The sequence below is a fragment of the Coccidioides posadasii genome, chromosome 1 (assembly GCF_018416015.2).
Source record: "Coccidioides posadasii str. Silveira chromosome 1, complete sequence".
NCBI lineage: Eukaryota > Fungi > Ascomycota > Eurotiomycetes > Onygenales > Onygenaceae > Coccidioides > Coccidioides posadasii.
In genome coordinates, this window is record NC_089407.1 from 1,482,776 (window position 1) to 1,507,263 (window position 24,488).

Consider the following 24,488-nt stretch of genomic DNA (forward strand, 5'->3'; position numbering starts at 1 on the left):
TTGTAGCATGTTTTCATGGGATTCATGGCCCTCTTTGAACTGGGCACCCTGATATGTGCCCTTGCAAACTCGAGTAAGATGATAATCGCCGGAAGAGCAGTAACCGGTCTCGGTGGAGCTGGAATTTTTAATGGTGCCTTGGTCATCTCGACTACGTTAGCACCACCAAATATTCGCCCAATGCTTACCAGTATTGGAGTGTCAATGCTCCCTATCGGTGGCTTCCTTGGTCCAATAATTGGGGGCGCATTGTCTGAGCATGCCATCTGGCGCTGGTGTAAGTTGAACGGCTATTCCTATATATTGAACAATAGCGATGAGGCCAATCTAACTCCCTTCCTAGGCTTCTGGGCTTTTCTCCCTCCTGGTGCATTCGTCATGCTAGCGATACTGCTACTTCGGATCCCAGAGAGTGCACCCAAGCCGCTCGTAAGATCAACTCTAGCCAAACTTCCTCAGAAACTTGATCTTATTGGTTTCACTCTTTTCGCACCCCCCTGTATTATGTTTTTGATCGCCATAAGTTGGGGTGGGGTGACATACCCATGGGACTCAAGCAAAGTAATTGGCCTTCTCTGCGGTAGTGTTGTCATGTTGAGTTTGTTTACTGTCTGGTGTCTCTATCGCGGAGAAGAGGCTCTGATTCCCAAGAGCCTTATCCGCCAGAGGACCGTGCTCGTTGCCTCTTGCGTTTCTGGTCTTCAAGGAGGCGCCTCTATCATGGTGGGATACTTTCTTCCCTTGTGGTTTCAGGCCGTAAAGGGAGCAACCCCAACCAACAGTGGCTTGATGATGCTACCAACAATGGCGAGTCAAATTGTTGGCTCTATGCTATCCGGGGCACTCAGTAAGTTTCTTTTTTTTTTTCCCCTCTAATACCCCTCTCTCCGCACAGCTTCTCAAATTTGGTAGTCCGCAAGTTGCATTATCTACCTCCGTGGGCCATCTTGGGGAGTATATTTGCCGCAGTTGGCCCTGGCCTTATGGTTACTTTCAACTTCAATACACCCAGAGCACAGTGGATCGGGTACCAAGTGCTTGGAGGCCTCGGACGTGGTATGGCGTTGAATATGGTCAGTTCTGGGAGAACACGATAACAACGCATTTTTTTTTTCTTATCAACTAACGGCGACGCAGCCATTTATAGCAGCTCAAGAACAATTACCCACAGCTATAATTAGCGTCGCCTCTTCTGTGATTATCCTATTCCAATATTTAGCTGGGTCTCTCTCTATATCAACCGCCCAGTCAGTCATCCAGAATCGCCTACCCGCAGCTCTGGAGAAATACACACCAGACACCGATATTCGGGCCATCGTCCGTGCTGGAGCTACTGAGTTTATTAAAACCGTGCCACCCGACCAGCTCCTCCCTATTAAAATCGCTTATAATGAAGCATTGGTAAAAATATTTGTGAGTGAATCCCATCTATTTCAGCCTTAACTTACAATTATCCTAACTGTTACAATAGTACATTCCTGCTGCCAGTGCCGCTGCTGCGATATTTGTTAGCATTGCATTTTCATGGAGAAAACTTGGAACTGAGGACGCGAAGGGATCCGAGAGTTCGCGGGCCTAGCCAAACGCTGAGCTTAATGAAGAAGTGAAGGTATCGGCGGGGAAGTATTCTTATAGATATGTGGCGGTCTGTTGTACACACCTGCGATTGCGCTGCAATTCAAACTGCTCAGCGAAGAATCAGATGCAAAAAGCAAAAGTGGGAAACAGGATTTAGTTTGGCCCATGCTCCGAGACCGGTAGTCTTGATCGTTAATAACTGGAGAGCAAGTCTTCAGCAGATACCCGTGTGTCCAACAGGTTGGTTCAGAGGAACTCGAACGATGATGTGACCAATCAAGACCATGTATGTGAAACGGATGGCATGATTGTTAGTGAATGGGGTCAACACCTCTCTGAATCAAAGCCCTAAAAAGGGATAAAAATGCAGATGCACTACAGAGAGGTTCAAGGCATTAAAGAATCATATTAGCTGGAATCTTAGTCCTTTTCTTTTGCCCTGCTGGACAGATATGTGCTCCTCGACCAACATCCGTACCATTACTCTGCTTTAAGATTGCTTCCATTCAAATCTTTGTTTCCCCTAGTGAGTAGTGGCCAAAGGCCCACAGCTTCAGTTGGAGTTCTTATCCAGCATCGGAATACTCCTAGCTTCGCAAATTGTCTCGACATTCTTTTCGTAGAGCGTTACCCAGAGGTATTCGTGATAGGGATAGTGTAGCTTATTCTTATAAAGGGGTTAGGTTTTGACATAGACCTGAGGTCCCTTTGTAGGTCGTACATGTTTTACCAATTGCCACTTTTCGACATCCAGTCAGCCCCGGGCAAGGGAAGTCTCAATCACTCTGACGTTAGGATCGGAAAAGGAGAACACGCAAGAAGCCTCTCCTTATCGTTTCAAATCCGGAATAACAGCAAAGCTTCAAAGAGTATCACGGATACCTAGCAAGGGCTTACTCCGTACATGGGGGTAGAAAAGAGGTAGCTGGTAGTGGGGCTATGTCGTCCGCTCTGCCTTCGTTATATATTCATATAAATTAAAGGAAAAAAAGTGAACCTTTAAAAGACCCATGGACTGTTCTTTGATGCCCAGTTCCGCGTGAAAATCTGGAAAAGTATGTGTTGCGCCACGGTGCCTCGTCCGGCTACCGCTCATGATCCCACTGAGACTGGGAATTGGCGCATTTAGTCTTGGAGAAGCCGTCAGGAGGAAAGGTTGAAGTTCGCAATCAAACCCGATGGACGAGGATGTCCCTTATTATGAAAACAAACTGGGGCTCATTTATTGGAATTTGAGATTCGTCACGTGACTAAACAGCTGAAACTCAAATCGAACTTCAAATCTTCATGCTCCTGCTTGCGGTCATGGATTAAAACATATTTCAGAGCAGCCAGTGCAGAACAAGACCTAATATAGGTGTCAGCAGCAGTTGACAACATATGGGATCTCAAAATGATTGCACGAAAAAGAGTGAGAAGGATACACTGCGGTTGCAAGCCAACATCTGGGTTTCACCGCAAAATTTCATTAGCCTGAAGGGCTTTTCTGTTTCCTCACCCTTTGTTTATCGGCAGGTTCCCTGGAAAGATTGGCAGCTAAAAATCTTCACTATTCAATGGCTAGCCAATACCATTTGTTCAATTCGAGCGCAATGCAGCGATGGTCTTTTGGTTTTTGCCCTGTGTCAAGGGAGAGCCAAGAACAATATCAAAGCAAGATCGGACCCGCAGCTCATTGCAGTTCGTCCTCTTCACTCATATTTTTTTTAATTAATAAAGGCATCAGATTGCTCTTATTCTTGATGCTTGTTACAGTATTTATTTTCCCTTTCTTTTTATCTTCCCTGTCTTACCCTACTTGACCTGCTCCGTCGATACTAGCGGCGTTGGTAACATCCCTGACTCCCATTTGAAAGACCTGTTGCATATCAGATCCTTGTATATACCGACTGAAGAGCTGAAATCTTTTATTTAAAAGGTTGCACACTTCCGCTGATACTAGAAGAAGCTGTAAAGATGGGTTTCGACGAAGGTTCGGCTTTCGCGGAAGGCCAAAGGGTGATGAAAGAAGCAAATAGCTCCAAAAATCATCATGTTGAGAAATTAAATGGAACTGGCAGTAACGGTGAATTGTACACCGTCAAGCTCATTCCGGACAGAGGCTTTGGCTGCGTTGCTACTTCAAGGATTCCTAAGGGCACGCGTATTCTCACCGAGGCCCCCCTTTTTACGGTACCCAAAGCTGCAGCGGATATACAGGCTGTGGAAGAAGCTCTTCTTAAGGAGTTGAAGAGCCTTTCCAAGGACCAGCAGCATTCTTTCTTTTCACTCCACAACGCCCACAAAGGCAAGTGCAGCCCCGTGATCGGTATCACCAAGACAAATGCGATCCCTTTCGGCTCTGGGGGTGCAGATGGTGGTATCTTTCCGCGGGCAGCACGGATTAACCATTCGTGCAAGCAGAATGCTCAGAACACGTGGAATCATAACCTGTCTAAACTTACGATCCATGCGTTCAAGGACATTGAAGAAGGAGAAGAAATCACGATATCTTACGTCGACGGCGCAGAAACCTTCAACACGCGGCAGCTTTGTTTAGAAGAAGCATTCGGATTTGTATGCCAGTGCGAGCTTTGCTCTCTTTCCGCAGAAGAAAACAAGAAAAGAGATAATCGCCTGGAGGAAATGGCGCGGCTTGACTCCATGCTTGGCAACGGGAGACGCATCATGTCCAAGCCACTGGATTGTCTTCATGATGCACATACCATTCTCCGTATGCTTAATGAAGAAGGTATTGTAGGCTCAAGAATTTCAAGAGTCTACAACGACGCACTACAGATCTCTATTGCACACAGCGATCAAGCGAGAGCGAAAGTCTTTGCGCAACGAGCCCACGACGTTAGAGTTATATTGGAGGGAGAGGATAGCCCAGAGACCATGAGATTAAAGAGATTGATAGATAGCCCTACAAGCCACGGATTATACGGCTCATCAAAAGAGTGGGCGCAACCTGCGACGGCAATTCCGCAAGGTCTGGACGAAGCAGATTTCGAAGACTGGCTCTGGAGACAGAATCGTTGGCAGAAGGAACTTAGAGTTAATGGAAAGCTTCAAAACTAAGGGAATTAACACGGCGATTTCGGGGAGTGTCCGAGAGTTTTGACCATAGCATACGGGTTGGAGTACGGAGTATGGACAATAGACCAAAATAGATGCGGCTTTCGTTTCCCGCTACGAAGAATCGAATCCCTTTTGTCCGTCGACGACCGATATGGTTCGCTAGTCGTGAATTTAGCTCAGTTTGCGTGTCTGCACAAAATTCTTGCGTCCTCTTCAATCGCGGCCTGTCAGAATTGAGCCCGTTACCGTTGCCCCCAAAAAGAAAAGAAAAGAAAAAGGGGAATACGAGAGTCCACTTTTACCCTAAGGCTTCCGAGTTAGATTCTCAATTGGTGGCTCCTTTTCTCCGAGGATACATTATATTTGTCTTAACGGAGAAAGATGACCACGGAAATCAGCTAAAGGTCGTGGGATTCTAGCATGAATGTGGGACGGGAATCCAGGACCTTTGTTACGCTCTTGCTATTTCTATGATGTTTTTTTATCGCAGGCAGTGGCCTAGCCCCACCGATTGACTGATTTCCGGCTATCAGCAAGCTCAGGGTAGACGATGCAATAGAGATGGCTGAAAGTTGAGAAATCTTATTGACAGAGTACGAAGAATAATAGAAAGGACAAAGAAAATCCAAGGAAAGTTTGAGAATTAAGGCTGTTTTACGGTCTACCTGCCGCTAATCCATAGCAATCCGGATATAAAATAGAATAAGAAGCCGAAAGGCGGTGGATTCAAAAATTCCAAGCTCCAAATCCCTTCAGTATGTGATGATCCTCTCTGTCAGGAGGGATGGATAAAGGAAGCACGCCCGTATATGATACTCTGGGTGAAACTATGATCCTGGGAGATCCTCTAGAAAGCGCAGTCCTTACCGGAGTTGGTGAAGTGTCGGATCATTTCTATTAAGGGCAGCGTTGTAGTAATGGGTTTTGTTTGCTAGAGTGCTCTCAGTATGCTTGCTTGGATCTTATATACTCAGGGTACAGCAAATACCTTTATTTGTCGTTTGACACCCATCTTCCATTTCAGAGGGGCAGTATGTTTGTTTCGGAATATTAGTTGGCTACTTGAAATCCGTCCAGAGATGGTACTCGAAAAGAGATATAATACTTGGGTTTTCTACCTAGCACAGAACTAGGTCTCCTCTTCCTGCTTTTCCTCCTTTTTGATGTAGTGGTATGACAACATTGCATGCTTTCTTGGCTAGCTATAATGGCTTCGAATTCGGTTGCGATGTGGAATATTATTCTCTTTCTTCAGGCACTGCCTGCTTATTCCGATTTCTTTGAGGCTTTAGACCCGGGCTCAACATTATTGTCATCAATAGATTCTTCTTGCGATAACAAGGCATTTCCCGATCTTTACTGTCGTCCTCCATCGACTTGCTACTTCAATCAACAAGGCATACCTCAATGCTGTCCCGCGGGTCAAGATTGTGGTCAGTGGTGGGTTGCTCCTCCAACGCCAACGTCGACTCCGCCATCGCCGGCGGATCCGCAACCTTCGAGATCCGTCCTGGATTGCGACTCCGGTTACGGTTCTAATTGTAATTCGGCAAACTTTAATAATAACGTATTCCCTTCTCGAGGAGTCGTGACGCACCGTAGATATTCACCTGTGATACGGGCGTTGATACTGGCGTTGCTGTGCCTGGCGTTTTGATTTCGTCTTGGTCTTTCGAATTGGAAACCGGTTAAGCAATGGAAGAGGCGCGTTATCTTTAGATTGGCTGGAAAAGTTGTTCTCTTTGGCGAAATGTCAATTTGATCATATCTCCATCATTCTCTTCTTCGGGTTCCTTGGCATCTCTTTCTGTCTCTTTTGTTCTTCAATGGAGATGTCGTCCACATTCGTTTCACCCTCCCTTGGACCATGCCCCGCCTTAGCAACTTTCAGTATCTCATCTTCCATCCCTTCAACGAGCTCCCACCCTATTCCCGCCGCATCCAGCATCTTACAGCCTTGCGACTGACCCACGAACGTTCCTGGTTCCTTAACCCCAAAATAAACCCTATCAATGCCCGCCCGTCCATGATTCCTTGCCTCGACGATCCTCACCGCACACGGTTTATTCCCTGATAGCCTCTTACCGCACGGCTCCATGGTGACGTACATGAGAATTTTCGCATTGGGATCATCTCCCCGCTCCTTCTGCAGCGGTATGCCTACATCTTCCTCCGGGACCCCATGATGAGAAGCGTATTTCGACAGGCAACATTGTTCGGCATGTGTGTTTCCGCGGTGCTCAAGGGTGTATCCCGTCGAAAGAATCTTATCCTCAAAAGTGGTTTGCTGATCTGGGGTCGTGCCCAAGGTCGGCGGGAAATAGCGTCTGAGGAGAAGTATGGCGCCGACACGGAAATTGGTGGGTTTGGGGGGAGAATATGCTGCTAAGGCGAGGCATTGGGTCAGATAGTGGAGGTGGGTTGATAGCTCGGTAGTGTGATAGGGTTGAGGAGCGGCCATTTTTTGGTGGTAGACGAGCCAAATAGGGCAACGTTATTCTAACTCATTGAAGGGCTTCCCGTTACTTAGGCCAATAGAGCAATTCCTCCGTGTAGCGGGCGAAAATTGATCGGGTCGATGGGAAGACCAAGTTGAGAGCCGCAAACTGAGAGGTGAAGATGACGTAACTATCCTGGAACCTTAGTGGAGTTCGGGGAGATGATATTCCGCTCCCGGCAGCTGTCAGGCCTTGGAAGGTACGTGATTGGCAGCTTGGAAATTGACTGGATTATAGTAGGTCCACGGAGTAGTACCTTTGGCCAAGAGTATATTCTCATTTCACCTTCCTGTCTCCAAATGCTTTTCCATCCGCTGATACTACATTCAAATTCCGCACGTCCCTGTAATATATCTTTGAGGCCTGATGTTGAAGCTGAGAAGCAAGCTAGTCCAAACATAGTATAGTTCCGGGGATTTATATTATCCGAAACTCAATTTCTGCCTATTCTAAAAAAAAGGATAGTGCATACTCCACGTGCTTGTCGCGTGTTCTCCAATTAATTTGGTTTTCGCGACCGCGTTTTGTATGTGATATTGCCGGCTGAACGGCCATTTGACACCAGACCACGGCAAGCAAGCCGCGAGCATTGCTGTACACAAAAGTAGGCGTTGTTCCGATCTCACCTGTCAATTTCAGGTTCTCCTTAGAATAAAGGACACCATGCCCACTGCAGATGATGACCTTGTCGCGGGGGAACCCCCATCCTCGATCAACCCGTATGAAGTCTTGGGAGTGGAAGAAAAAGCAACCGCAGACCAGATCAAATCTGCCTACAGAAAGCAAGCCTTGAGACACCATCCAGGTTGGTACCCTCCAGTTGTGTTGGAAACACTTTAAGATGCCTGGCGTTTTATAAAGATCGTATCCTTACCCGCTTTGTGCCGCGCAGACAAGGCTTCTCCCGAATCCAAAGATGAGGCCAATAAGAAGTTCCAGGAAATTGCTTTTGCATACGCCATCCTTTCCGATGAGCGACGGCGAAGACGTTATGACACGACCGGCAACACGTCCGAATCCCTGGACCTCGAAGATGATGACTTCGATTGGGTGGATTTCTACCGCGAACAGTTCTCTAGCATGGTTGACGGGAAGGCTATCGAGAAGATAAAAGCCGAATACCAGGGTTCCGAAGAGGAGGAGAGAGATCTACTCGAGGCTTATGAAACTTACGAGGGAGATTTAGATAAAGTGTATGAGGAGGTCATGCTGAGTAATGTATTGGATGACGATGAGCGATTTCGGAAGATTATCAAGAAGGCGATTCGGAAGGGAGAGGTTACTGATTGGCCGGCATTCTCGAAAGAAAGCGCGAAAAAGAGATCTCAGAGAGTCAAAGCGGCGGAGAAGGAAGCCGGGGAAGCCATGGAACTTGCGAAGGAATTGGGCGTTGAGGACAAGCTCTTCGGGAAGAAAAAGGGCAAGGGTGATAATGACGAAAAGTCATTGATGGCATTGATCCAACAGCGCCAAAAAAGCAGAGCTTCAAACTTTCTGGCAGATCTTGAGACAAAATACGTGGCTCCATCGAAAGGTGGGAAGGGTAAGAAGAGAAGGACGGAGGACGCTGAACCGCCGGAAGAAGCGTTTCAAAGGAACAGGCCTCGGACGACGAAAAAGCAAAAGGCATATTAGTTCCGATGTCGTCAGTCGACAGGCTGCTTTTCGCCGGAGTTTGGTGTGCGTGTCACAATACCCCCAAGTCTGATCATGTTGCTCTTGTTTTTTCTTTCCTCCCTTCTTTCTTTTTTCCTTTTTCCTTTTTTCTTTTTTTTTTTTTTTTTTTTTTTTTTTTTTTTTTTTTTTTTTTTAATACTTTCTGCTTATCCCACGGTTTGATATGAATGGCGTATTGATCGGAATGCACAGGGTGAGATGCAGGAAACTCGCATATGTATCCAGGTTGGTTGGGCTGGAGTCTATGGGGAATTATTAGCTACAATTGACGAGAAGCTCAATGTACCAGAAACATTCGTAGTTTATTAAGGAGCGCGTTCTGCAATTTATTGAGAGAATCACATTTCCTCCGTACACGAGGTCCTTCTCGCTGTTTGTCGGCTGCCGCAACGCTGCCAAGCGGTGAGCGCACAATGCGATAAGGCTCTAGTGCACGATGAGCTTGGGAATTCGCTACTCGCCAACCGCTATCTCATCTAGCGGGTCGGAGCTCTCTGGCCTTGCTGGCTCCTGGCTCGCGAGAAGAGAAGGCTCTCTTCCCGACGGCGACGCTCGTCCCTTGCAGTTGACGCGGAGCAGACGACTATCGTCTCGCGATTCTCAACCCTCCCACCCAAGGCAACGCCGTGTGGATCTTCAGCAGACCAAGGATCGGTTTGCGTCGAACCATGATCCATCACGCTCCCCATTCCCTGAAGCCCGTTCCTTGGCCGGCCCTCTTCCGGACTTGGCTGTCGAGTGTCCTGGTCGCTTCTCGCCGAGACCCTAACTAGCAGCCCGCGGGTGCTTCAGCCACATGAAGTTTGTTCGTCCCCTCCCTGGGATATATCTGTCGCCTGCGTGCAGGAGAGTTGCTCTCTCAAAAGCCGTTGATAACTCTATCTGGTTGGTTCCGCATGGTTGTTTGTGGCCTTATCACCGCGGCCACACTGTTGTTCCTTTGTTTGGAGGCCCTTGTTGATTGATTGATGGTTGAGCTGTTGCTTGGATTTTGCTACTACTTATGACGATACATCGCCCTCACTCCACCACACGATACTATAGCTGCAGCACCGGTGTGATATTACTCTGCACTCCTAGGAGCGTTGTAGGTGCACTTCTAAAAGTGCCTCATGTCCTCTTTCCCAATTGCCGACCACATGAGCTGACTTATTTGCCACCCCAAAACTCAGTTCCGCAGCAATATACATACATAGGTATCGCTTCCTTGTCAATACCTCTCCAAGCAGTACTGTATCGGTCCAGACACCAACCCTTCTGCCCGACAGCGTTTGTCTAAAACAGACTCCAGAGTGGGGTGCAAAGGAGACTCCTCCACCTGTCCTTGAGGTTTCCACCGCGCACACTGGTCCCCACGCAAAAAGCTCACACGATCGTCGATGATAACTTGATCCCCGCCACCGTTTCCCGATCTCTCTCCCTTCTCTCGCCTCGAAGATGTCACAACCACCACATATGTCGCTGGAAGCGGCACTCGACGAGGAACGGCGGGAAATCCTAGACATTCTCGAAGGCCGGAAACATGCGCAGCAACAAGCTCCACGTCCTGGCCGTCGCGCCAGCCCCGCGCCTCCTGTGCGAAGCATGTTGGATATTGCTCCCGATTCTGGAGCGCAACGACATGGCTCGATCGCTGGCATTGGTGTAGGTGTAACGCAACCTCCCAACAGATCGACGGCCAAGCCCGGCACAGGTGTACGCAGCATGTTGGACCCAATTGCGCCCTCTCCCTTAAGATTGACCCAAAGTGCTACATCCTCTCCGACCACAGACACCGCACCTTCACAGGAGACACCTGAAGGCCACCGCCGTGCGTCGGATGCATCGTCAAAGGGCCTTCCCGAGATAAAAAAGAGGCATGGTGTAGACCCGCAGCAAGACTACCAGTTTGAGATGCTCCCTAGCATCCCCAATTACGCCCTACCGAAACGAGTCACACAGGGTGGGAAATTGGGCCATCATAACAATACGACGCACAAGAATTCTATGGCTGCGGTCATGTCTGGTGCAGATTTCGGTCCGTTTCCCGGTGCTCCAAGAGGTAGACAAACAGGAAGACATCCCTCTCTACCGGGCCAGTCAAGATCCCCATCTTCACGACTCGGACGGTCGCAGTCACCCGGCACGAGACTGCTCAATACAAATTCTATGAATTTGATGAGTACTCCCGGCAAATTTGTGACCGATTCTGGGAAGGTCATCAACATGGATCACGCGTATAGACGACTGTCGGCCGCTGCGCTGTCCAGATCAGGCGGAAGTCTGGCTAACTATCCTGGGAAAGCGGCGCCCAAGCAGGCTGATGGTGTTGACGGAACAGCGGAGGGGGATGTCCGGCTTCAGAAGGATTACTATTCCGATACACTGGATGGTGGGTTTAGTGAAGATTATACAAGTGAGGAAGATGTCGGTGATACTAGCTCGGGAGAGGATGCATGGAAATCTGAAATTCATCGGGGCCGGAGGCGGACTAGGAAGAGGGCGGACGCAGACGGGCCTGGACAAGGCAGCAGTAATAGCGGGGGCCCTAGGAAAATCCGAAACTTACTCGATGCTGCGGAGGAAGAGCGTATGTTTGCTCCTTTTACCCGAACTTCATTTGAGATGAAGCGAGTTTGCTCACTCACCTTAGGCGCCAAAGTATCATCTTCCTACAAGGTCAAATCGTTGCTTGATCCTGTCGCGCCGCGCACTACGAAAGCAGCTTCAGAGAAACCGATTCACAAAAGGACCGGTGTCCACCCGAATACTAGCTTCGATATCACTGCCTCCACAGGCAATACCCCGGCAGGCTCAGAAGATGAAGCTGAATTCTCGGATATCAAAAAGGCACAGAACCTCAGCGTCTACATGTCTCCCGTGGACCAATCAGTTCCGAATAGAGTGATTCGAACTGTCATTCGTGGCGATTTTACTAAACTTCAAGAGGAAGGTGACCGGGGTCAACGTCGGTTGCGGAAATATCTTGTTGCCACGGATCTGAGTGAGGAATCCACATACGCCCTTGAATGGACCATCGGCACGATTCTTCGTGATGGAGATACAATGTACGCAGTGTACGCTGTCGAAGATGAATCAGGATCAAGCAAGACCACTGGCGACGCGGATAGCACATCCTCCGTGCATATCAACGACGGAGCCAAAGCGATGTTGGACATCACTACGACCGTCGGGTCGCAGACAGAGAAGACGTTAGGCGATCCGAATCGAGCATCCGCTCACTCGTCACCCCGCGGATCTTCCACTTATCTGATACCCGAGAGCAAGAGTGGTTCTATCGACTCGCGCGGCACCACGAAGAACGAAGCAGACAGACTTCATGCGATCGATCTCCTCACGCAGACCGTTGTCAGGTTGTTGCGGAAGACGAGACTGCAGGTCCGGGTCGCGATTGAGATTATTCATTGCAAGAGCCCAAAGCATTTGATAACGGAGGCGGTGAGTATATTTTCACGTGTTGGCCTCCTCGGCATCATCCTGGCGGCCTCAGACTCTCGGCTTCGAACTAACCGAGTGATACAGATCGACGCTCTCGAACCCACCTTGGTCGTTCTAGGCTCGCGTGGACGCAGTGCTCTTAAAGGGTAAGCATCGCCTTTACATCGTGGAAGTCGGTAGTAGCAAGAAGGCCCTGACTAATTCGATATTCTTCCTCCAAGGGTCCTCCTCGGCTCGTTCTCCAACTACATCGTAACCAAGTCGTCTGTTCCAGTGATGGTTGCACGAAAGAAGCTCCGCAAGCATGCGAAATACAAGAACACTCACGTTCGATTTTCTAATAATCTCACTGCCCCGAAAAAGCTTGCTTTTGCAAAAGTAGACTGATGCTCTATGATGTTACCTTTTGGGGAGGATTTCTCCACGTATTGCTTTTTACAGAGGATTAATTTCTCCTGGGATGCTTAATTCATAATTAGCAGGTGTTCTAAGAGGGTAAAGTTTCAACTCTGCGGCCTGATTTTGTTTCCTATGACGCCGGAGTTCATTGCGTTTGGTCGTCATTCCGGCTGTATGTTTGATTACTCTTCTCCTTTCTCGTCCTTTGCATTTTCCTATTCTTCCTTCCCCCCTTCTTTTTTTCCCCTCTTTCATTATTGAAATGTTGCTATGATGGAATACGAACTGCTCCAAGTGATGAAGGTGGGCGGGAGAGGCGTTGATGCCGTGGAGTTTGAAGCCTGGGATTCGATATTCTTAGTCTTTTCTGGAAGATGCATGACGACCGGCGTGGTTCTCGGATGTTTATTATTCGACATACATATGTAGACTGAATGGAGGACTGACTCCGGACTTCCATCCCCTCTCTCGGGTACTTTGTTGTCACTCAACGGCGAATTTTCCAGGACCAGGATTACTCTAAATAAAGCTTGTGGGCGGAAGTATGCCCAGGGTCGCCAGCCCAGATGTGTGACAGCCGCCACGAAGCACACGCGAGAATCTTAGCTGAAGACCAGAGGACGCCACGGCCAGGGAGGACCCTGCTTGGACTTCTGGGCTTCAAGGCCTGTCTTCCTGAGGCTGAGGGCGATGCCATTTTCTTCCTGCTCAGGTTCATCTCAAGAAGAAAATTTTTTGCGATGCCACGTCTGGGCTGCAACGCCCAACACACTCCACTGGCAGACACTGATTGGGTTGATCGGGTCGCTGATTTTCCCATCGAACAAGGGCCAATATGTGGTCTTTGCTTTTCCTCACTGCTTTGAACGCATGCTGGTTCGCTCATGCCGTCTTCCACACTGCCTCAGAGTTTATTTGAAAAGATCGATTGAAAAATCGCGCTCTGAAAAGATGGCATCAAACGGAATCCCCACTGCTACGGCTTTCTTCTTCTGATCTGATATCTTTTAAAAAATTCAGAATAAATACTAGTCTATTTCCGCAATTGATGCGCCGTACGGAGTACGATGTCTTTCTTTTAGCCGATCCCTTTGAGACGGGCAGTTAACTTGGGCAGGGGGCCGGGTCGCTTCCCGTCCGTTTCTCTTTCGTTTGTGAGAGGGCGTATAGATACCATATATATATATATATATATATCTCCACATTTTCCCAGCAGATTGCCACTCCTCGCTGTCTCTGATTTCCACTACGGCCGTTTTGGAGTTGGAAGGGAAGAAGTCCGATCCTTTGTTGGGAGCGGGTAACCTGCAGCCATCTATACGCAAATTTCTGGATAACACCCGTCGTTCAAACGCACGATATCTTATTTTCTTTGTGGGAGAGGTGCTTGAGTTGCAAAAGGGGGCGGGGAAATGAAAGTGAGAGGAGCAGGCAATTGACACAATTCAGATATTGCATCGAGACTAACACGACTCATTTCCAGATACCTTGGATATGGGCTGCGGGAGCGGTTTTCACTGTCCAGCTTTGTGCTGAAGCAAGGCCTCCATCCGATGGGTGCACGATCGGAGGCTCACCCATTGCCCGCAACGCCACCCTCACATACAGAAGAGTGCCTCCAGGAATCTGCGCAACCAGGTCTCTTCATCAAAAGCAATACACGGGCTATGTTTCTCTGCCACCATTTACGCTGCATCCGGTGCAACAAAACTACACAATCAATACATTCTTCTGGTTCGTGGAGGCCAGAGAAAAGCCTGAGGCGGCACCCTTGACAATCTACCTTAGCGGAGGGCCGGGGCTTAGCAGCATGCAGGGTTTATTCCAAGAAACAGGCCCTTGCGAGGTGGTTCAACTTTCTAATAATAAAATCGGAACCATTCCCCGTGAATGGGGCTGGGATCGGAGTTCACACATGCTCTACATTGATCAACCTGTGCAGGTGGGATTCTCGTATGATACGCTAAAAGAAGCATCATTGGATTTCTTGACGGGGAATTTCATTTCGCCACCAATAGACCCACCTGCGAGTCGTTCCCAGACATTTCGCAAAGGTATCTTCAGTTCCAATGACGCCGAGATGACGGCGAACACAACAGAGACAGCAGCGAAAGCAATTTGGCATATGCTACAAGTATTCTTTGCGGAATTCCCAGTATACAGAGCTCGCCAGGGAGTTGCAGAGGTTAACTTGTTCGCCGAAAGTTATGGTGGCAAATATGGGCCAGCATTTGCTGCGCATTTCCACAAGCAGAACGAGAAGCGCGAAAGGGGAGAGATCTCCAGGTGTAAATCGGTGGACATTAAGGTCAAGACGTTGGGAATCTTGCAGGGATACGTTGACGATTTGGTACAGAATCCATATTTCTCGCTCTTCGCATATAACAACACGTATGGACTGCGTGTGATGTCCTTGGACGATGTGAAGGCGAGTCATAAGAAGTTCCATCAACCGGGGGGGTGTAAGGATAAAGTCAAGGCCTGTCGCGAATCTGTCCGACTCCACGACCCCGAAAACGCCGGTGATGTGAGCATTGTTAACACTGCTTGTGTGCAAGCAACTATTGCTTGCAATGGAGAATTGAGCAGCGTATACCCAAAAGTAGGACGAAGTCAATACGACATAGCACAAGGTGTTCTTAACCCGGTATCCCCATTGACATATCTCGAGTACCTCAATATGCCAGAGGTTCAAAGCGCAATTGGTTCTCGGGTCAATTTTACAGAGTCCAGCAGCACTGTGTTCGATGCGTTCCTTAACGCTGGGGACTACAGTCGAGGCGAGTACACCTCCACCCTTGCTTCGTTGCTCGACAGTGGTGTACGAGTCGCCCTTATGTACGGCGATCGCGACTACATCTGCAACTGGTTTGGTGGGCAGGCAGTGTCGTTCGCCATTGCAGCCGCATCAAGGTCGTCCTCGCCGTCTTATATTGCGAACTTCAATTCTGCAGGCTATGCTCCGCTGATCGTAAATACGAGCTATACGGGTGGAGTGGTCCGGCAATTTGCAAACCTCTCGTTCGCACGTATCTACGATGCAGGCCATATCATCCCGTACTATCAGCCCGAAGCGGTTTTCAAGCTATTCACTCGGATCATTGAAGGGAAGAATCCATCGACGGGCGAGTCAATTCCCAACATATCAGCATTCCAAACAAAAGGCGATGCAAATTCCACGAAGACAAACTCTCTTCCCGCACAAGCCAGACCGACGTGCTACCTCCGCAAAGCGCAGGATACGTGCAGTCCCGACCAAATTGAAAAAATGAAGGCGGGAAAGGGGTACGTCATTAACGGGATATGGCACGAAAATAAGCGCGAACGGGCCATCCAAAGGTAAGACGCAAACCGAGAAAGTAGCTCTTGGGCAACAATGGCAGCCACCGTGAGGACCATGCTGTGCTTGGTGTTGTACCCATGGAACTCGACTCGTGACAATTGTGAGATCCGTGTGTCCGTGCAACGATATGCCGCGGAGTTTGTGTGGGATGCTCTGTTGGCGGAGTCAATGAAAAAGTAGTTTTTAATATAGTTTTCTTCTGATAATGGATATTGACAAGACCTAGTTTCTTTTTCGCTCTCTTTCAATGCGAAGGCCGCCACCACTGTGCCGCCCTTTTTTTTTTTTTTTTTTTTGCACAACACGCAAGAGAGGAAATTTCTGCTCGCTGCATACAGATTACATTAGTCTTGATAGTGGTGGCCGCGCTCGAACGGCCAGCCAAGAGAGCTGTCTGGGGTAAATTGCCCGGGCGAGCTGCATCTGAATACATTGACAAAGCGAGAAACCTTGCTGTGGAACCTCACCGTTGATGAAAAGACAATGGACTCGGCCCGCTGAATACTCAATAGATGAGGCCTGCGAAATTAAACCCCCGATGATCACTTCTCAAACAAAGGCCGGATCCCTTGGCCGGCGTTCTTTGTGTGTTTTTTTTGCTCTTTTGTAAATCAATCAGAAGACGCATCGCACAAAGTGCTCGTCACATTTTGACATCATTCCAAGTGCACGCGCTATTTTAGCGTCTATCTGAAGCACTGGACTTCGAAAGTACAGAGTACCCCAGATTCCGTCCTCCTCTCCACGCGTTTGGAACGGGGGGTTGTGTGCTCATTGCTCTGATGATCTCTTGTCGATCCTAGGTTCGCTCGATCCACCAACTCGATGCGGTCGATGTGATAATGCATGTGTCCTCGACTCATTGTGATACAGTGACAATACCCTTACCTCAATGCTCTTCGGCAACTACCCAGAGCTTAATGTCGAACGTTGCCCGTGTACGTGGTACATAGTCCTTCAGCGAAAACCACTTGACTGGAGAACAACATTGATATTCAGGGGTAATTTGAGACGTGCTAAGATGGCTCTGCAAATACCACTTTCTGCAAGCCTCACGGGACAAGTTTGTGCAACTTTTAATTCAGCCGAATACGGACAAAGAGCTTTTCTCCTTCGACAACGGGAAAACAAGTTTTTGAGAAACCCACCGTCCCGAAAGTGCCGTTGGCTTGCTGATAGGAGGCACAGCCAAAGGATGCGTTGGTTCTTTGTCCATGGAGATATTCAGGAGCACGGGCAGGAAGCATAAATACCTTCTGTGCCCTCCGTGATTTGAGTCCGATAGACAGTCCATCCCACTCCACATATCTCTCAAGCCGCCCCCCCCCCCCCCCCCCAATTCGTTTTATTTCGAAAGAAGAGAGAAGGCCCAAATAGCCACCATGGTTCAATTCAAAGCTCTCGCCCTTACCCTCACTTTCTTCATGGCCATTGCGTCTGCAGTTCCTGAACCCGAGGCTGCTGCGATCGATGACTGCATGCCTGGCTGCCATCCCAATAAGGCTAACTGCGAACCCCCATACGTAAGTCTCGGGCGCTCTCCCTCCCCGCGAGCCCCAGATGCCTCCGGGTAGATTCCTAGAGGATGAACATGCATAAGCTTTTGGGCCGAATTGAACAAGATGCTAATCTGGGACTCTTCTAGTATGAGACGCCATATAAACTGCCAACCAGAACCGTATGTTATCATCCCTGAACCCAGGATCATCCCCCCAGTTTCCTTCGAGCTCGCCATTTCCTTTTCGGCTGAGAGCACTGGTATCACTGACACAAAGTTGTTTCTGCAAAGTGCTATATGTGCTGCAAGAAGAAATAAATCACATAACTCGCCTGGTAGTATCGTTCCTTGGAGGCTCTTCGCCGCCCTGAAATGCGAGAAGTGAAGACGAGAAGATGGCGGTGAAATGTGACGGGAGGAATGAGGCTAGTCAACCTGCCAGGTTGCATTGGTGATGTCTGCAAAGTGTCGGTTATGTGCGGAATAAAGATTCAATACCCCTGGAGTGTAGTTAAAAACCTGCATTCAGAAGAAATACAACTTTATCCTCAAGAGACTCGGGTCTGCTTTCAAGGGAGGTCTGGATAAAAAGTTATTAGATTGACTTTCCATGATGCAACTCAGATCCACACAGTTTGGACAACAGCCACGAACGCCAGAGACGCTGCGACGGAAGATGGAATCCAGGTTTCCATTGTGTCTGCTATATCATTTTCTTTTTTGATATCCCGAAAATACCGCGTCATTCAACTTCCTGTTTAGCATTCCTAAACAGATATTTTATTATCGTATCAAATTGATTTTTTCTCAATGCTGCCCAGGTATCACAACCGGAACCCCCCACCCCCCCAAAAAAAAAAATAAAAAAATAAAAAAAAAAGTTAAACAAGCAAAACCCAACGCATAAGACAAGAGAAAATTACATGGATGGTGCGTTGGTCAAGTCCGGGTGTATGTACAAAAGGATATTTCAACTATTCCAAGCACTGAAAACATGACACTCGCGTGTGTGTGTGTGTGTGTGTGTGTGTGTGTGTGTGTGTGTGTATTGAGGGGGATAAGGGGTTGACCGCTTGCTCAGGGTTTAGAAAGGGAGGAAAGAGAAAACAGTGGCGTGAAAATGCTGTGCCAATGACACTTAGTGGCATTGATTTGGATCGCTAGAATATGCTGGATCATGAATGGATTGGGATATCAGAGTCGTTCTCGGGCAATTATTTGGGTGAATGATAGGATATGTAAGATGGTTATGTGTGTCCACAGTCGAGAGGCACGCAGGGTCGAAAGACTGTTCGCGTATATCAATATATCTGGTGACGACCCTTCGATGGGTGGCGTTGAGGGGTCGCTTCCAGCTCTACCAACTGAACCCCAGCAGCTGAGCTCAATTCTGGCGGTCTCTCGTCCTGCATAATGGGTGTATGGTATTGACCAAGGCCATCCCAGCTCCGATGCGCTGGTGGCGGTGACCGACTCTGCAGCGGAGGGCTATACGGTCCACCGACGTGGGACATATCCGGCGACATCATGCTCGTATGGCCCGGGTGCGAGCCCATCGTAACCCCATCTTTCTCGCTTCTGCCGGCCATCGACCAGTCTCCCCCGCTCATTGCCCATCGCCGTGTCCGGTCGTTACTCTCTTCTTCCGAGTTTAGCCACTTGCGGTAAACGCGGTTGCGCCCAAGCACGAAGAAAAGAGCGGCCAAGATAGAGATAGCGGCGATGCTCCCGATCACGATCCCAGCAATAGCTCCACGACCCAGACCAGATGATGATGACGATGGCGATGACGATGGCTCTGAACGGTCACTCCCTTCCGCAGGTGGCGCTTGGCCGGGAACCAACATGTACGGATATTTCAAGGCCTTTGCATACTGTGCATCCCAGGTCATCGATTCGTTCTAGAGAGCAAGGAGAAAGATTAGAACATAAGAGTCCACAGCCTTAAAAAGTGAAATAGACCACAACTGTGAGGACTATACCGGGTTGATTACGCCAACCATTCCGTTCACAATACACGAGTCGATGGCGGTGCAATAAAAGAATGTCGGCTGTAGGAGACGTTAACAGTCGTCCTATCTCGGTGTAAGGAACCAGGGGTTTATGGGAGACTACCTTGGTGTCATTGACGGTCAACTTCCATGTTGGCGGCTAAATATCATGGACTATCAGCATGGTCATGCACTCAAGGCTGCAGAGACCTCAAAGCTCACTTTCCCAACCAGCATGCCGTCCTCCTCGTCGAAAGAATTGAATATTCCCGAATAGAAGTATCTCCCGGTTGCAGGTACGCACGGCGCCAGGTAATCTGCCTGCACTACCGAGTGATTGCGTGGATAGAACTCGAATTCGATTACATCGCCAACGTCCGCTTTGATGGTATGCGGTATATACTGATGAGGATCCTCTTTTGCTCCCACCTTGACGGTATGAGTCGCACGGCCGGTGTTCGTACTTGTTCTCGTTGCCGTTGTCGAGGAAAACTGCGAGCTGCGAGTGGGTGTTATCTCTGATTCCGAATCCGAGTCGGTGGTGCTCTGCGCCGTCGTGAGCACGACCATTTGCAGGGCGACCGGCAGCAACGCTAGCCGTGTCACTAAATGGTGCAGCATCTTTTAAATGCCTCTTTGTTTGGTCTCAAGTTCTAGAAGCCAAAACTGGCATCATTCGATGCCCTCTCTGTCTGTGTGTATGAGAGTGGGGGGTTTCTTTTTGTTCTTTTTAATCGATCGCTTGTTTTCCCTGCTTTCGAGGCAAAAACAATATGAGCTGGGGCTGTGAAAGAAATTGGAGGGCCGCCAAAAGCGGTCCGGGGGGAACAGGCGTGTCCACGTTGTCGAAAGATCTGCAAGCCCGGAAGAGGGGACCCTTAAAGGGCACCCGGTGATAGGGCCTGACAAGGGTACCGCAGGAAAAGCCACTCTAGAACCTCTGTTACTCTTATCGAGGACTAGGTCAAAGCCACCTACGGGACCCATTGAGTCCGCGTTGTTTTCTTCGCCTTCGGGGGCCTAGAGAGTCTGGCATCATCATCGTACTGCGTGTGCCGTGATGGTGGCTTGTCGGCACCTGGTTGCCACCTGTATATTCTGCGTACAAGACGTCCGATACGAAGTATTCCGCACAATGGTATGCATCTCCTCTGGACGGAGTATATACAAATTAACCTTCACGAGCCCGGTGGTTGAGATATCTTGGCATAAAACCTCCAGCTTTTCTCCAGCAAGGATGCACCGTTGGCATTCGGATCCTGCGATCTGGGCAGACTCGGCGTTCCCACACAAACAAGCCAAGACCCGGGCAAAAAGGTAATATTGCTTGGTCTCGCTACGTTGGCCGGTACCCTGTGCGCGCTACGATGTGGTCTCACAATGCTCCCCGCCAGAGTTTTACAGAGTGCAGAGCAATTGCGGGTTGAGGATGGGACAGATGCTGATCAAGCAACACAGACAGGTTCCCTCGAGAAGGTGAAGGTGTGCGGCTGGCCAACGAAATTATCCCGAATTTTTGGGACTCTCGTGCATGATCGGAACTGGCTGCCTCGACGATCATTCCGGCTGACCGTGGCAAGGCTGAAGTCTGCTTTCCAAACTGGCCACTCCCAGGCCGAGAGACTGAGATGGGTGGAATGCGGGAAATTCGAGACGAATGAGTGGATGGAGCCCTTGCTTTGGGAGAGTCCAATGCTACCTTGACTCTTGTAGCCCCCCGTCCTGGCAGAGAAATAAGACTATACTCCGTATACAGGGCTATATTCAGTCCAAAACTGTAGCTTACAATTATTAATAAACCCCCAGTTAACCCCCAAGAAAGTTATTCGGCAAAGGGGTTTATCGGCGCTGAACGCAATCAAACGAGACCAATACCTGCCCTCATTCTAAATAGTAACCCCCATCACGCATCAATTAGGTTGCCCTCAGCAACGGCGTCGCCGCCGCTAGTATCCCTAGTGTCTTTAGTTGGCTTCCTGGATCGACTCTTAGCGGATCGCTGATAAAATTCATCAATGACCTTCTTCGGAATGCGATTAAGGAGGTCCTTGGGATAAATGCGGAGCAAGTTCCAGGCGATGTCCAGCGAGTCAAAGACTGTACGGGACTCATACGGCGACTGCGCGATAAATGTTCGTTCGAATTTTTCAAGGAACTCCAGAGAGAGCTTGTCCTCAGCGGACAGAGCTTCCTCACCAACGACAGCTTTCATGGCGGCTATGGTTAAGGTAAAGTCAGTGAGCATGCCCCGGCACTACAAAAGGATAGTCGTAGGAACAAACCTGCATCACGTCCAATGGCGTACTTGGCGTAGAGCTGGTTGGATACGTCGCCGTGGTCTTTACGAGTACGTCCCTCACCAATGGCAGATTTCATGAGACGAGATAGCGACGGCAACACGTTAATAGGCGGGTAGATACCCTTGTTGTAAAGTTGACGGTCAACGAAAATCTGTCCCTCGGTGATATATCCTGTTAAATCGGGAATAGGATGTGTGATGTCTAGGCACGAATTAGCGAAAAGGATTCGAGTCGGAGACACGTCACATCGAACATACCATCGTTAGGCATAGTCAAAATTGGGATCTGGGTGATAGAGCCATTACGACCTTCTACACGACCAGCTCGTTCGTAGATCGTAGACAAGTCAGTGTACATGTAACCGGGATAACCACGTCGACCTGGCACTTCTTCACGGGCAGCTGAGACCTCACGAAGAGCATCACAATACGCCGACAGATCTGTCAAGATGACAAGGACGTGCTTCTCCAATTGATACGCATAATACTCTGCAGTAGTCAACGCAAGGCGAGGTGTAATAATACGCTCAATCCTGATCCCTTGTTAGCTTTCCGCGCTCCCCACTATTCTCAAAGCCATGCACTTACGTAGGATCGTTGGCAAGATTCAAAAACAATGTGACGCGCTCCATACTGCCATTCTCCTCGAAGTCTCTTGTAAAGAATCGACTAGTTTCCATGTTCACACCCATAGCGGCGAACACGATAGAGAAATTCTCCTCGTGTCCGTCATGCACATCCTTTGTCGGTTTCACAAGGCCAGCTTGACGACAAATTTGGGCAGCAATTTCATTGTGCGGAAGACCAGCGGCGGAGAAAATTGGTATCTTCTGCCCTCTAGCGATCGAGTTCATGGTATCAATGGCCGAGATACCCGTAGAGATCATTTCTTCGGGGTACACCTATAGTTGAGATCAGCCGGGCTTACGGTGCAATATTTTGAGTACGACGCCCACTCACTCTGGAGTAAGGGTTGATGGGACTGCCGTTAATATCGAGATAGTCTTCCGCGAGGACCTTGGGGCCTTTATCGATTGCGCGACCGGATCCGTCAAATACTCGACCCAACATGTCTTCGGACACACCGAGCTTGAGACTGTGACCGGAGAATTCGACTGTGGTCTTTTCAGATAATCAGCAATGACTCCTGCGGCAATTTGTATAACCGCGCCTCTCACCTTCTTCACATCGATGCCAGATGTTCCTTCAAACACCTATATCACACCAACTCGTATCAGCATCCATCACGGGGGATTACCATTCGGTTTCCGCATAACGCACCTGCACGACGGCTCTATTCCCTATAAATCCGGTGCAATTAGCCATGGCTTCCTTATCCTCAAGCTATAGCAATTGTATACGTACCCCTGGCTTCAAGGACCTGACCAGCTCGCTCGGAGCCATCAGGCAACGTTAAGGACACGATTTCGTTGTATGTTGGGAATTTGACCTAGGATACAAGGGCAACAGTTTTAGTCCAGTGTACTACAGCAAAAGCAGAAATGGCTTGTTTCCGTACATTGTCAAGAATCACCAGAGGGCCGTTGATACCCCCAATGGTATTGTACCGGATGCGAGGTTGGACGGAAGACATCCGGGGATCTTCAAGCCCCGGCGCCATGATTGAATGACGAGGCAAGTTAAAATATCTGTTATTTCTTGGGAGTAAAGGGCAACTCAAGAGAGGTATTCAAACGAGCGCGAGCTTCAGTATGCGCCGATTGGAGATGTGATGTGCTGGAGTTGCTCCGTACAAGGTGCCGTTCGTAGCTCGTGATTGCGCCAGAGCCAATCAGATGACTTCCCCGCTCTAATGACGTAAGCATATCACGTGACATGGAATTAATAGTTTGGATCCTTATAAGGGTATTAGCTGGCCGAGCTCTCGACAGTGAAGAACTTAGGATACTGGATTCCACTTATTCAGAAGAATCAGAGAAAATTGCGCGATATCTGACCACTCTGACAAAATCATTAGGCATGGATGGAAAAGAAGGCATGTGCTTGATATCCACCCCAACTTTCTCCCAACAGGTAGGAGCCCAAGCTCTTCACTTAACCTTTGCGAATCTCTTAGTTGACATTGGGAACAGTGTTTCACATAGGCTGACACATGTTTATACATCCCTGGCCACCAGTATCGAGCTTGTAAGGTGGAGTAAGTTCCTTCTCGCCCTTTCTGACCAAATTCATCATGCATCATGTGTAGAATTTGTTTGCGTTGTTCCAAGTCGTCCACAACACGCCTTAGGGGTACTCCAGATCCTGCTCGCCTAAAAAGTTGATCTGCTTCCACAACATATTTGGTTGCTTTTCTGCAGAATTTGGCGTATTCTTTTCCATCCATGCCTAATGGTTTTGTTAGCGTAGTCAGATATCGTGCAATCTTCTCTGGTTCTTCTGAATGGGTGGAATCCAGTATCCTAAGTTCTTCACTGTCGAGAGCTCGGCCAGCTAATACCCTTATTAGGATCCATAAAGGCAAATAGATCTTCATCCTCCTCTTCAGATTTAGGTTGTTCCCCAACACCAAGTCCCTCTGCCACGTGACCCATACGGCGCGAAATTTCCTCTTCTCCGCGAGCCGTTCAGGCTTCATCGCTGAAAAAGCAGACTCCAAGGCGAGAGAGTAACTATACTACTGTACTCCGTATAGTTTCAGTAATGTGCGGCGTACAGAGCAAATGTAGACTATGGCGATAAGACT

General features: G+C 48.8%; 10 protein-coding genes across 10 annotated transcripts; 7 read left to right on the forward strand and 3 right to left on the reverse strand.

The window, feature by feature from the left end:
- Positions 1–24: 24 nt before the first annotated feature.
- D8B26_000415 (uncharacterized protein) lies at positions 25–2,745 on the forward strand (the record flags this gene model as incomplete). The annotated part of the gene is made up of 4 exons (XM_066123224.1): positions 25–847; positions 913–1,073; positions 1,138–1,413; positions 1,472–2,745. The coding sequence occupies 4 exons, from the start codon at positions 25–27 to the stop codon at positions 1,577–1,579; spliced, it is 1,368 nt and encodes a 455-aa protein (XP_065979298.1). The 3' UTR covers positions 1,580–2,745.
- A 789-nt stretch (positions 2,746–3,534) lies between these two features.
- On the forward strand, positions 3,535–4,638 carry D8B26_000416 (uncharacterized protein; the record flags this gene model as incomplete). Its single annotated transcript, XM_003071236.2, has 1 exon — positions 3,535–4,638. The coding sequence occupies one exon, from the start codon at positions 3,535–3,537 to the stop codon at positions 4,636–4,638; it is 1,104 nt and encodes a 367-aa protein (XP_003071282.1).
- Positions 4,639–4,730: 92 nt separating this feature from the next.
- D8B26_000417 (uncharacterized protein) lies at positions 4,731–5,057 on the forward strand (the record flags this gene model as incomplete). The annotated part of the gene is made up of 1 exon (XM_066123225.1): positions 4,731–5,057. One exon carries the CDS (start codon positions 4,731–4,733, stop codon positions 5,055–5,057), a length of 327 nt encoding a protein of 108 aa, XP_065979299.1.
- Positions 5,058–6,400: 1,343 nt separating this feature from the next.
- On the reverse strand, positions 6,401–7,099 carry D8B26_000418 (uncharacterized protein; the record flags this gene model as incomplete). Its single annotated transcript, XM_003071237.1, has 1 exon — positions 6,401–7,099. The coding sequence occupies one exon, from the start codon at positions 7,097–7,099 to the stop codon at positions 6,401–6,403; it is 699 nt and encodes a 232-aa protein (XP_003071283.1).
- Positions 7,100–7,799: 700 nt separating this feature from the next.
- Positions 7,800–8,880, forward strand: D8B26_000419 (uncharacterized protein; the record flags this gene model as incomplete). Its single annotated transcript, XM_003071238.2, has 2 exons — positions 7,800–7,941; positions 8,029–8,880. The coding sequence occupies 2 exons, from the start codon at positions 7,800–7,802 to the stop codon at positions 8,769–8,771; spliced, it is 885 nt and encodes a 294-aa protein (XP_003071284.2). The 3' UTR covers positions 8,772–8,880.
- A 1,211-nt stretch (positions 8,881–10,091) lies between these two features.
- Positions 10,092–13,109, forward strand: D8B26_000420 (uncharacterized protein). Its single transcript, XM_066123226.1, has 4 exons — positions 10,092–11,382; positions 11,446–12,251; positions 12,336–12,397; positions 12,473–13,109. The coding sequence occupies exons 1-4, from the start codon at positions 10,251–10,253 to the stop codon at positions 12,636–12,638; spliced, it is 2,166 nt and encodes a 721-aa protein (XP_065979300.1). The 5' UTR covers positions 10,092–10,250; the 3' UTR covers positions 12,639–13,109.
- A 790-nt stretch (positions 13,110–13,899) lies between these two features.
- Positions 13,900–15,993, forward strand: D8B26_000421 (uncharacterized protein; the record flags this gene model as incomplete). The annotated part of the gene is made up of 2 exons (XM_003071240.2): positions 13,900–14,068; positions 14,134–15,993. Exons 1-2 carry the CDS (start codon positions 14,063–14,065, stop codon positions 15,991–15,993), a joined length of 1,866 nt encoding a protein of 621 aa, XP_003071286.2. The 5' UTR covers positions 13,900–14,062.
- Positions 15,994–17,375: 1,382 nt separating this feature from the next.
- Positions 17,376–17,809, forward strand: D8B26_000422 (uncharacterized protein; the record flags this gene model as incomplete). Its single annotated transcript, XM_066123227.1, has 3 exons — positions 17,376–17,516; positions 17,639–17,671; positions 17,783–17,809. The coding sequence occupies 3 exons, from the start codon at positions 17,376–17,378 to the stop codon at positions 17,807–17,809; spliced, it is 201 nt and encodes a 66-aa protein (XP_065979301.1).
- Positions 17,810–18,186: 377 nt separating this feature from the next.
- D8B26_000423 (uncharacterized protein) lies at positions 18,187–20,308 on the reverse strand. The gene is made up of 4 exons (XM_003071241.2): positions 19,705–20,308; positions 19,607–19,642; positions 19,474–19,542; positions 18,187–19,392 (listed from the first exon to the last, which is right to left on the reverse strand). The coding sequence occupies exons 1-4, from the start codon at positions 20,101–20,103 to the stop codon at positions 18,793–18,795; spliced, it is 1,104 nt and encodes a 367-aa protein (XP_003071287.1). The 5' UTR covers positions 20,104–20,308; the 3' UTR covers positions 18,187–18,792.
- Positions 20,309–21,109: 801 nt separating this feature from the next.
- On the reverse strand, positions 21,110–24,440 carry VMA2 (Vacuolar ATP synthase subunit B). The gene is made up of 9 exons (XM_003071242.2): positions 23,301–24,440; positions 23,147–23,231; positions 23,063–23,082; positions 22,960–22,995; positions 22,742–22,903; positions 22,370–22,683; positions 22,040–22,314; positions 21,765–21,983; positions 21,110–21,699 (listed from the first exon to the last, which is right to left on the reverse strand). The coding sequence occupies exons 1-9, from the start codon at positions 23,400–23,402 to the stop codon at positions 21,386–21,388; spliced, it is 1,527 nt and encodes a 508-aa protein (XP_003071288.1). The 5' UTR covers positions 23,403–24,440; the 3' UTR covers positions 21,110–21,385.
- Between the last annotated feature and the right edge of the window lie 48 nt (positions 24,441–24,488).

Coding starts and splice junctions, on each gene's coding strand:
- D8B26_000423 (XM_003071241.2), bottom strand. CDS start 20,103: ATGCTGCACCATTTAGTGACACGGCTAGCGTTGCTGCCGGTCGCCCTG. Junction 19,643..19,704: donor ACGGCATGCTGGTTGGGAAA/GTGAGCTTTGAG, acceptor CATGATATTTAG/CCGCCAACATGGAAGTTGAC. Junction 19,543..19,606: donor TGACCGTCAATGACACCAAG/GTAGTCTCCCAT, acceptor CGTCTCCTACAG/CCGACATTCTTTTATTGCAC.
- VMA2 (XM_003071242.2), bottom strand. CDS start 23,402: ATGGCGCCGGGGCTTGAAGATCCCCGGATGTCTTCCGTCCAACCTCGC. Junction 23,232..23,300: donor CTCTGGTGATTCTTGACAAT/GTACGGAAACAA, acceptor CTTGTATCCTAG/GTCAAATTCCCAACATACAA. Junction 22,315..22,369: donor AATCTTGCCAACGATCCTAC/GTAAGTGCATGG, acceptor ACAAGGGATCAG/GATTGAGCGTATTATTACAC.
- D8B26_000420 (XM_066123226.1), top strand. CDS start 10,251: ATGTCACAACCACCACATATGTCGCTGGAAGCGGCACTCGACGAGGAA. Junction 11,383..11,445: donor CGATGCTGCGGAGGAAGAGC/GTATGTTTGCTC, acceptor CACTCACCTTAG/GCGCCAAAGTATCATCTTCC. Junction 12,252..12,335: donor AGCATTTGATAACGGAGGCG/GTGAGTATATTT, acceptor CGAGTGATACAG/ATCGACGCTCTCGAACCCAC.